This window comes from Saccoglossus kowalevskii, chromosome 11 (assembly GCF_978046115.1).
Source record: "Saccoglossus kowalevskii chromosome 11, keSacKowa6.1, whole genome shotgun sequence".
NCBI lineage: Eukaryota > Metazoa > Hemichordata > Enteropneusta > Harrimaniidae > Saccoglossus > Saccoglossus kowalevskii.
The window spans coordinates 8,591,577-8,603,391 of record NC_140651.1 but is presented as its reverse complement, the minus strand read 5'-3'; the positions used below and the strand labels follow the sequence as shown (position 1 = coordinate 8,603,391).

Sequence of the window (11,815 nt, the reverse complement as noted above, 5' to 3'; positions counted from 1 at the left end):
CATCGGCAGTTATTAATCCAGTGTTAATTGTGTCAGCCTTCTTTACGCGGAAAATGAATCGCATTACGTATGCGGTTACACGTAGTAATTTGTCGATTGAGCTGTACCTGGAAATGTCAATAACTGTGTGTAAACCGATTTCTTGAGATTCGATTTCCTTATTATAGTCATTATCCATAACTATTTCTCGTTGGCGGGAAATGTTAGTTTCGGTTTCAGTGAACGCAGAATCACTCAGTAAGTCACGGTTTTCTCTCTCGAGCACTGCATGTAATATTGTGATATCGAACATTTCACAAGTGGGTCACTCATTAGGAGTGTTCAACCATAATGGCCCATTCCACCATATATTGGAGTTGATCAATTCAGCACATGTAATTCCCCGTGTTAGTAAGTCAGCAGGGTTATCCAATGTCGGCACATATTTGTAGATATGTGAGAATTCGTTGATCTCCTTAACACGATTTCGTACGAATATAGGTAACTTCTTATCACTGTTTAATCAATGAAGTACAATTTGGCTGTCAGACCACAAGTAACAATTGTTAATGTTGAATTTGCCTGACAGTGCTGTGATGACAAATTTAGTAATTCTGGATGCAATTAAAGCGGCCATTAATTCCAATCTTGGAAGTGTGGTTTCAGTCATGGGGGCGACGCGGGTCTTCGCCGTCACAAAGGCAGTTTCACGCTGGTTTGTTATGTAAACAATCGCTCCATATCCCACAGAGCTCGCGTCGGCAAAGGCGTGAACATCAACTTTAGATTGTGGATCATTTTCTGTGAAATATTGACGTTTCACAGTAATGTTCCGTGTTTCTCTCATATTCTCTGCTATTTTGATCCATTGTGTGGTAAGTTTGGTGGTAAGTGGCTCATCCCAGGAGAAACCTAATTTCCATAAAAGCTGTATAAAAAGCCTAGCTTTGATGAGCACAGGTGATAAATATCCTATTGGATCATATAGTGACGATGCGTAGCTCACCACATCTCGTTTTGTGACGAGTTCTGTTAATATTGGTTTAACCGCCTTATTGTATGTCAGCACATCTCCGTCGATTTTCCACCGTATTCCTAGAATAGATACATTCTTAGATGGCTTATGTATGTTATCCTTTTCGGCGAGATCCATAATTTGTTGACTGTTTGAGGACCATGCACGTAATTTAAAACCGCCGGAATCCATTAACTTATTGGCTTCCTTGAAGTACGTGACTGCGCTTTCTTCTGTGTCAGTGCCATCAATAACATCATCAACATAAATATTATTACTCATGTTCAGCGCGGTAGGTATATTGTTATTGTTCTCGAGATGTGTCTTAATTACCGAATTAAGAATAAAAGGCGAGCAAACGGCTCCAAATAGTACAGTCTTGAAGCGATATACTTTGAAATCGGAATTCGGGTCATTAACGTCGGTTAACCATAAAAACTTAGTAAATTTCCTGTCGTCTATATCGAGCCTCACGTTTAAGAAGGCCTTTTCAATGTCACTTGTTAAAGCAATCCGGTTGCCACGAAACCTCAATAAAATGGCCGGCAAGTCGTTAATGAGCGATGGTCCAGCTTGAAGACATTCATTCAAACTGGGGTAGTCTGCACCTTGTTTACATGAACAGTCGTAAACAACTCGTATCGGTGTTGTCACGGAATCTTTCTTCACACCATGGTGAGGTATATAATGTCCGATTAGCGGGTCATCTTCATCGACCTCTTCGATGAAATCACGACGTCTTTGGTCTGTTAAAATGTCATCGTATTTCTTAATAACATCCGGCGCGAGTCGGCGGATCATAGCACGTGTCCGCTTAACAGTAATATTCAAGTTAGTGGGTAAAGGTTCGTGGTCTTCCTTCCACGGTAACTTTGCGGTATATTTTCCATTTTCGACTTTTAAATGTGTTTTACAGTAAGACTCGAATGTCAACTGCGTTTTGTCGATTTCTGGATTAGTGATTCCAATGGCTTCTAAATCCCATAGGTTATGGATCGGAGGTTCCGTTTCGGTTGGTGTCGCCTCGGCGTGCATCATGTTGACTTTGAAATCGGGGTTGTTTCTATATTGTCCGATTGGTCCAGAGAGCAAATATCCGAATTTCGATGAGACGGCTATAGGTCCAAGTTGACCACGCACGGTGTGATCCCCTACGTAATTCCAGTATTGGTCGGTTCCAATGAGTAAGTCGATATCCATACGACGTGTGGTTGTCATCGGGTGGGCTAACTTTAAACCCTGCAAGTGTTCAGCATTGCGTACTTTCGCAGATATTTGATCCGCGACTCTGGTTGTGATGACAGGAGCAATCATGGCATTGATAGTAGACATATTACCATCCAATTCGTGGGCGATAATGTCAGTGTATTCTACTTCTCTTTGTTCAGTAGCATTGTCACCAAATGTCGCAAGGTTAATATTTTCCTTCTTAGTAACTGTGACAGAAAGTTCACGAGCGAATTTCGCAGAAATGAACGTAGCATTGGCTCCCTCGTCGAACATTACGACAGCATTAATGGGTTGGTCGTTCCTCACAGAAATAGGAACTATGGCAGTTTTCAATAAAACCGGCCCCGCATTCTTAGGTTTAGTTGCTAAAGTGTCCGGATATTGGTCTTGACAACGGTCATTATTGAAATAGATCTTATCCGGAAGTGGCGACACTTTGGTAAAATTCACAGTAATAACTTCCGTGGTGGCATCCGCGGTTTGTGATTTCTTTGTTTGACTCGGAGCGGGACTCGAAGTTGACGCGGATTCTTCAAAATGAAGACTCGTGTGGTGTTTTCTTTTGCAAATTCGACAAGTGTATCGAGATTTGCAGTCAGCTACCCTGTGTTTTCCAAAACAGTTAAAACATTGTCTGTTTTTGCGAATAATGTCCAAGCGTTGACGCGTATCGTTGATGACTCGACATTCAGCGGCGTGATGTGCACCTTTGCAGAATGGGCAAACTTTTCGTGTATGTCGTGGCTCTTGTTGTGATTTCGATGTTTGGCCCGTTGAGACGTGAGTGTGAAAAGCGGCTGTGATCTCTGGTGGATTCGGCGCATTCACTATAGATAGTTCTTCCAGTGAACATCCGGCTTGAAGAACGTTTATCTCTCGTAGTATAGCTTTACGCAAATCGGGTAAATTCCACGCAACATCCCCACGATCCCGAGCTATTTGTTGGCGGATGTTTGCAGGCAACTTATCCCTTATCATCGGTACGAGTAGTTCCCCATATGTGGATTCATTCTTACCCAATGATTGAAGGCCTCGAACATTACTCTCAATAGAATCGTAGAAATGTCTCAAACTAATGATATCGTTGCATGGTTGTCGCAACTGCCACAATGCGGTCATATGGGCGTCGATCAATAAATGTTTTTGTCCATATCTAGCGACCAGTAAGTCCACGGCATGTTTATAGTTGGCCTCGGTGAGGGCTAAACCCGATATAGTATGACTTGCCTTGCCAGTTAACAAACTTCGTAGATATGTGAACTTTTGAATATTGTCGAGACTGGTGTCTTCGTGAATGGACGATTTAAACAAGTCAAAGAAACTCACCCATTCTAGCGTGTTACCATCAAATGTTTGTAGTTGTAACTTCGGCAAAGCAATCGTATTCTTAGATCTCCCACGGGGTGTATGATCGATACCGGATGCTCCATTGTTGCTACCGGTGTTGGGACGATAGTTTTCTATGAAAGTGGTGATCCGATGATTTCTTTCGTAGATCTCGGACTGGTAATCGCATGACGCTTCACTCACTGTATCGTAGTTTGCCTCGTCGGTGAGGTTGAGTATCTTCTCTTCAGTTGCGTTGTGTGCGTGATACTTATCAGAGAGCTGCTTGTTGAGTGCCACGAGTAAGTTGTATGCTGTTGTTTTGTCAGCTTCTTCGGAGTATTTGTCGATGACCTCCTCAGCTCGGGTGAAAAGTTTCGTCATGTGCGCTCGTTGACCACGGCGAGTCAACTTCAGCCTGGTGATGCTTTCTTCAGCTTGTGTGTCTGGCATTTTCTCGGTGATATCCTGGTCTCGGCAACCAGAAATGTGGGGGAATGCAGTTAAAAACCGGACTCCTTGAGCGGGGGTATACAAATGTCAGACACGGAGACAGCAATTCGTCTAAGAAACTAATAAACTAATGGTTTATTCAACAGCGAATGCTGGAACATAGTAACGAGTTACAAACTAAAGAAATACATATCGAGAAGCGTGTGTTTCATTATTATATACCCTTAAATCGAACGTCATAGGAAACATAGCCCACAAAAACAGAGTGAAAAAAGGCGGGAAAGCTTGAAGGACAAACTTACGATCAGTGATTGGCCATGTCTATGAAAATACTATGTCGTGATTGGCTCTATAAATACCATGGTAACAAGACTAATTAAACACACGTAATTAACAAGAGGATTTACTTTAAGAATCCGGCTGGCTAATATAAAAGGCTGATATATAAACTATTAGTATCACAGCTGGTACTACATGAAACGGGTGTGGAGTCGCTTGTCCTTGAATTTCATATAACTCGGAGTAACTTTCTCCGACAGCGTAAGCCGTACGATCCGGGTTTCGTCGATACTGGCCTTTTTACAACTCTCACACAATACACAAACGAACGTCGCCAAATATATCCACAAATCAAGTTTTAATGAAACGGCAAATGAACGTAAATTTATAACAATATTTTAACGGTAATAAATACGAACTCATTTCTCAGCTCCTGAAAGCGAGGTTATTTGTAGATATGTTGGCGATCGCCGCTGTGTCTGCGGAAGTACTATGGGAGATTGCATGATAGGAGGGAAAAGTCTTTTGATCAGTAAAGTAATTTTAGAAAAGTGAAAGCTAGAGTGACTGTGAAATAAAGGTTGGTTTTAAATATTAAATATCATGACATGTGGATGTAATAATGAAAGGCAATTGAACTGGTAGGAAAGGGCAGTATATGTAGTCGGAACGCAAGGTCAGAATCCGGGATCAAAATACGTCACAATACATCCATCAAGGCGGTTGCAAAGTGTCAACAACTATGGATGAGGTAAAAGACTTCGTTTGCAGTTTGCGTGAATGGCCGGGGAGAAAAATTCATGCAAATTCCGTGCTTCAGTAACAGTATTTGCTTCTTCTTTTTTTGTGCAATGGAAATTAATACAAGAAATGCTGCCAATAGACATGTCCTTCAAGTACACAAAACAACCCTGGGACGTTTATCTTGAGAAATTGAGAAGACGAAAATCTCCTGGGACAGTCGTTGTGAAACAATAGACATGCTTCGCTAGGGTATCAAGTTTATTTTGATTATTTGAAGATGGAAGAGCAAATTTCAATGTCATTGGCACAGTAATGACGTTTTTAGAGGGGTGACTCGCTAGAAGTATTCGCCGTGACTCCAGACTTCTCATTTGGGTTCTGTCACCAAACTGTACGTTTTGACGACTCGTATGCACTTCTGGGACTTGTAATAATTTTCTGGAAACTGCATAGCAAATCACATATTTTCCTTATTAATTGTTCATAGTTTTTATTTTCAGTTTTTATTGTTCATAATTATTTACAGTAATAACATATTTTTCCGATTGTGTGCATGACAGCTTTACCCCCACACAATAAGGATGGTATGTACGGATATGTGTGAGTTTGTTTCATGGATTAATAGGTCACTCCTTTGCTTCAATTCCAACTACATCTCTGGAAATATCACTTGCTGTTTATCATCCATATTTTGATATCTTACAATGTGTATCTGGAAATTCTAACTACTATTTCGCAGAATTTTGCTTTTACCAGTCATTTAGGGCAACTCCCATATTGTCCTTCACAGTGAAGGTTAATGCAGATATATTGTAAATTACACAGAGGTAATACTACAATACATTTCCCTTCACATTCCCCTGTATTACATAACAATCTTTGAGCTGAGGCAGTTATGGTTCTACAACCATCACCAGTTCTCTTGTTATAAACTTTATTTCTTAAGCATGAACACTACAGTCCAGCTAAGTTGGACATTTACTGACCGTCCGAATAATACACAACAAACGGACGTTTTCTTTGAGCTGATGTTGTAGCCGCAGATAGAGACACGTTGATTTCACAGTTGTTAAAAACTGTAGTCGGTGAACGAGAAACAATTGCTTGACAAGAAGCAGTTTGGTTTACAGTTCTAGATTCGGGCGTAGCTCAACTAAGAATATCTGAAATGCGCCAATGATCTTCCGTGGAGACAGTGTCGTAGTGTTGTATACTTGACACGTTTTTGTGACCAGTTATCTTTATGATTGGTTGTGGTGGAATGCCGGATTTCGTCAGGATAATAATGAGTCTAACTGGTCTTTCGGTATATTTCCCATCCACTGAATTATTAGTATCGTCAGCCATTATCGACGCGCAGACGATAATCTCAAATTACGCGCGTTGTTTGTAAACAGAAGGTAGTTCCAGGAAATAGACGCGTTTACCAATTATGGTATACGGGGCCCGGGCGTGATATGGAAAATTATTACACGGCTCGCGCATCGGGATTCCCAAAGCGTTACGAGGCCGGGCAATACGAGGTATATGATAATAACTCATACTGATATTAACATACGACAAAAAAGACAATTCCGTTAATATCGTAAATAGAATGTTATCAGATATCATCGCAAGAATTGTCAAAGTTTCATGATAAACGAGCGTGTTGGTTTGTAAATAACATCGGCAACCCCGGTAGGTCACTTTCTGGATTCAATATTTTTGAAAAGTTTATCTTCAACTAGAGTTCTTGGCCTTTTGAAACCATCTATTGACAATTGTTTATGTTCAGTAAAATGGAATCTAATCTATATGTCATTGCAACATATTGTATTTGTGTTGCAATGTTGTCTCATATCCTTTATATCGTATATGTAGTGAAACATATTACTATGGTAACTTGGCACAATCATATACCCATAGATGGTCTATGGCACAATCAATATAAAACAAAACGCTCTGGAAACTCAAATGTTTGATTAAAAATCGGTGACTTTCTGACAATTCATAAACATTATACATCATCAACGATGACAACGAACATATGCAAATTTCTGCTTACAACTCTTTTTTAAAGCCGTATTAAACGTGCCGTTTTGGCCATTTTGTGTACGTTTTGAAAGTCTGTTATAAGTTAAGTTAGCTATATAATAATTGTATTAATTGTATAATGGCCTCCGGCCCATTACAATCATACAAATTAAGTATTGACAAGAAATAAATTTACATTACAAAATATGTATGGAAATATAGATGAAGAGTGTGTCAATAGATAATATAAGCACTATATAATAATGTGATGGGGATATTGATATATATATACATACAAGCTTATTATGTTATTCTCATTTGATCTTTGATTAAAAAAACATTTATAAATAAATAGAGCTAACGAGTTAATGATTTGGCTTTTAGAGGAACTTAATAGTTGTACTAGAGTATTCAAATGTGGGGGTTGTGTCTCATTTGGGAGATACTTTTTCCTGATTGTGTCCCATGCAGTGCATTTTAGTAAAAAATGATGTTCATCATCAATTTCTTGCAGGCACAATGACAAGTTAAGTTAGCTCTAGTTAGCTAAAGAGGTAAACCAATGTGTTAAAGTGAATTATAAGTACTGGCAAATCAAATTCTGCATAGGTATGTCTCTAACGCATGATTGTTGGTTCATTCAGTGTATATTTGTGGACCCAGAAGCCCTCACAACCTAATATTTCATGTAAAAACGTAAATAATCCATCGAGTTTTCACGTTTTCCTTATAAAGGCACGTGGGCTGTTCCCATTCTGGACTCCCTCCCTATTTGGATGAAGCATGTACACCACCACAAATAGAATATTTAATGTTGCTCAATAAAGGAAATAAATTTAATAATAAATAAATTTAACAAAAACGAACGTTTATTTGCTTCAAGTGAGATTTAGATTGTGTTATATTCAAAATCCCCCTTGGAAAAGTTGTTTGCGGAAATTTTCATATGAAATAACCTTAAAAATACTTGCCAGTTCACACATTGCATGTATTCAGAAACACAACGTGTGTGTACTTTATTTTTAGAGAATATGGTGAGCATGAAACCCGTAAGTGTCGATTTCCTTGTTTCGGTATCACCGTAATTGTTGTATTGTTAATTCATTCACCCCAGTTCCTAACTTATAGGGTGAGGTTAATCGAAACGGACGCTGGAATTTATTACGATTGTAAAAAAAAGTTTTGAATGTAATACATGTATACCAATACGCCACGGCCATACTCGTATGCCGTACAGAACATGTTTTCTTGGTAACCTGACTCATTCCTGAGTCTGAATACCAGGTAACCTGACGAGGTCGCGTGAACTGCGCCCTCCGCGGTGCTCCAAACCCAGCACAGTGAGGTCGGATGCCTTTCTGACGTCGAGGGCTAATCACCAGGCTGTGTGATTAGATCCACTTGTTCAAATACAGCCACAGTCACATGTTCACGCTATAGTAAATTCAATGTTACAGTCCCTTAGGGGACTTAAGAGTTATGACTTGATTCAGAAGGGGTCCACAGTCGATTCAATCATTTATGGCCATACCCATGCACAACTATGTTAGGTGCTATATTAGAGTGACGTGTATGAGAATATTTGTGCTGTTCAAGGCGTGCAGTTTAGATATAGGTAGTATATAATTGAACGCAATAAGCAGTACCGTAGACTTGCATGCAGTCTCTTGTTCGTTTTAGAGTGTGTGTTTTTTTTTTTCAATAAAACGAAATATTTCAATTGTTACGTTTACACGACAGCACTTTATCGAAGCCCCACGGCTCGAGCCAGCAAAAATGACTGTGTATATGCGTTCGGCTCAAGCCGACTCCAGCCAGGTAATAAATCCTCGGGGTTGAACTTTGATAGGATTGGTCCCTGAAATGACTCTGAATGTGTAAACGCATCAGGGCACAACATTGTGTCGAAATCAGGCCCTCAATTGTCTTCTTAAATTATTCTTTCTTTTCATTTATGGTACGCGCGCTGAAATAATCAAAGTGTTAACATGGTATTGACTTCAAGACTTCAACTGCGATATGTTTTGAGCCACAGTCTGAAAATTTCTATAATTTTAATGATTCAATATTTGCATGATATGAATGAATCTAGGTCTAAAACTGCGCAAAAATGTTCTTGAGCAATATGACATATAGTATCACGAATTATGCTGTTGCGAGTTTTTGTTCACAACGTGTAATTAACTTACGTGCAGTGCAACGTTCATTAGCAGGTTTATCTGAGGTTAAGCTTGTAGTTCATAAATGGCCAGTACATGTATATATTACAACCTATTCGAAAGGTAGAGATAAAACGTAGTATCACCAGAGAGGGCGGCGTTCACTAGCTCTATGGGACAATTCATGCTGCTATAGTAATTGCTCCCGGGAGTGACTGCAATCTGGCAAAAATTACCACAACGGGCAAATGTATATATTGTATCTGTCTGAATAGACGTCAGAAGCAACGATATTGTTGAGAGGGAGTCAGACACGAGACTTGTTTTTGCCACCAAAAGTTTACTCTCTCATTGTAGCCTGAGGGGACTGAAAATACGTCATTCGCGCGTACAATGGGGTCAAAAATCAATACGGCGGCTATTCGTAGGTGAATTACTTTAGTAACTGATTCACAACTTCATCGCTCAAATTCGTCCATTCGATTGGATTTTGCACAGAGCTATATTATTCAACAATATGCGAAGCAAATGTGACATAGAATTTTACCCGGGCATTGATATACCAGTCAATATTGAAATTACAAATGTTGCCCCATACGGTGGAAATAGAATAAACTTTCTTTTATTCAAAGAACTTTGAAATCGTCGATTATACTTGTATCACGCATATTCTATATTTCACTTAATCTGAGCTTGTGGACATGCTCCATACACCATGTCAGCATGTATTCAAAACACTATGAGTAGGTTTTACAGATATAAACTAACAGTTTCGGTAAGAGTCGAGTAATTTACACGAAGGTGCCACGTGTTTAGTATTAAGTCACATTCACGTTGATATGAATTTATTTTATTGACATTAATCATATTTGAATTGTTATTTCATCTTGGTCAGTCCCCTACTCAGTTCAAGTGTGCTAACATTGCTCCATTTTTTATTTCCACTGAATGCTGGGAATTGTCGCCCAAATTCTCTTTACCAATTTTCGCAAAGATATTTGAAGTTTTTCCTAAATTGTATAGTCGTGTTTAGTATTAATATTTCTATTGCTCAGCCGATCAACAACCACGAACACTGTAGCTTTCGCAGATTGTGTTTCCTCTGGCAACTCTGGTTGATACCATGTACACTGATTTACATCTTTGCGTGTCAACCATTTCAGCTCTTGTCTTTTTAATGATCCATTTTTAGCTGCAATATCGATAACGTTTCTTTAATTAGGAATTTCAAAATCAAATTATATTTTAACTTGTGCTTGTAGATTTTTGTTCTCTTTGTATTTTTATTATTCTTTTTCATTGTCAGTTTTGTGATTTATATTCTATCCCAGATCTGTAAATGGGTTTGCCGTAGATTTTGGTGGTTAGGACCTTTACCTACTGTGATTTATGTTTTGGTTTCGAGACCAAGCCATTGCCACACTTTTCAATAGTTTAGTCGAACTCTTCAAATTTAGATGTTGAATCTTGGCTACATCTCAACTTAAATGATACAATAGCAGATTACAAGCTACTACATTGTTTTATGACACTGACCTGGCACAATGGTACACGCAATACAATTATGTAGCTAATACAATGCCGGTTTATAAGTAATCTGTTACAATTAGACCTTACATGGGAATACAACTGTAAAGATGTAAACTCAATACAAATGTTGTCGGTTCCATTAGCATAAAATACAATTGGTTTACTGATTATAGTTTTTATAGTCGATGTCAACAATTGTTGGAGCACAGTCACTCTACTAGGAGTAGAGTGACTGTGGTTGGAGGATACCAATCCTATGTTGCTGATGCGTGTCTATGTTTATGTACTAGTATATAATGCTGACTGTGTGTAGATGAACTATGAACCGATGAACAGATGGGCAGAAACAAAACGGATGTACACGACACACCTGGCCCACTTATGTTATACCTTTTTTCGAACTTTGCCTCGAAATAAAGAAACTGAAGAAAGCTGAATGACACATTGACAAAGGTAGTACAGAAATGCATGCAGGGCTTCATTGTACAAGATATCATATATTCATATTTTTGGGGTGGATTCTACAGGTTACGTATGCTCTCTAGATTTCTAATCCGTAATTTAAAAATCGATTGGTTTTCGCCGAAGTTTCATTCATAAATATAATTACGGTTATTCGTAAATAATTTTCAGTAAAACAGTTTGACATTCCTTGAAATGAAAAAAATGTTAAATTTAAGGTAGTTCTCTCATGTGATGAACATTCATACTCACACATTCATACTCACCCACTCATTTACCGAAACCGTCAATGGGGGCGTTGTGATGAATTTCACCAACCCCTTGCTCCTGAAAAAACTGCAGTAAATTAAATCTGATTTAAGTTCACATTTTACAGCACTCTCAGTTGAATAAACGCCAATTACTTAAACCCTTAAAGTTTCGTGATCAACAACGCCTTTACGATACTTGAAATGGCCAGCGCACTACAATTGTAATACATTTTACCGATTAATTGCTTCAATTCGAGACTGCTATCCCTGAGTGATTCAATTCAAACTCCACTCAATGTACAAAAGCACACCTTTCGTATAGAGTAGTAAAATGCATGTCGGTGATAATAATGGTGTAGTCAACAACTCGCCCA

The 11,815-nt window shown here is 38.8% G+C and overlaps 1 protein-coding gene across 1 annotated transcript; it reads right to left on the bottom strand.

Annotated features, from left to right (window-relative positions):
* Nucleotides 1-502: 502 nt before the first annotated feature.
* Nucleotides 503-4,003, bottom strand: LOC102801240 (uncharacterized). The gene has a single exon (XM_085505600.1). It carries the CDS (start codon nucleotides 4,001-4,003, stop codon nucleotides 503-505), a length of 3,501 nt encoding a protein of 1,166 aa, XP_085361726.1.
* Between the last annotated feature and the right edge of the window lie 7,812 nt (nucleotides 4,004-11,815).

What these genes read in the sequence shown, in the direction of transcription:
- LOC102801240 (XM_085505600.1), bottom strand. Translation starts at nt 4,003, where the DNA reads ATGCCAGACACACAAGCTGAAGAAAGCATCACCAGGCTGAAGTTGACT.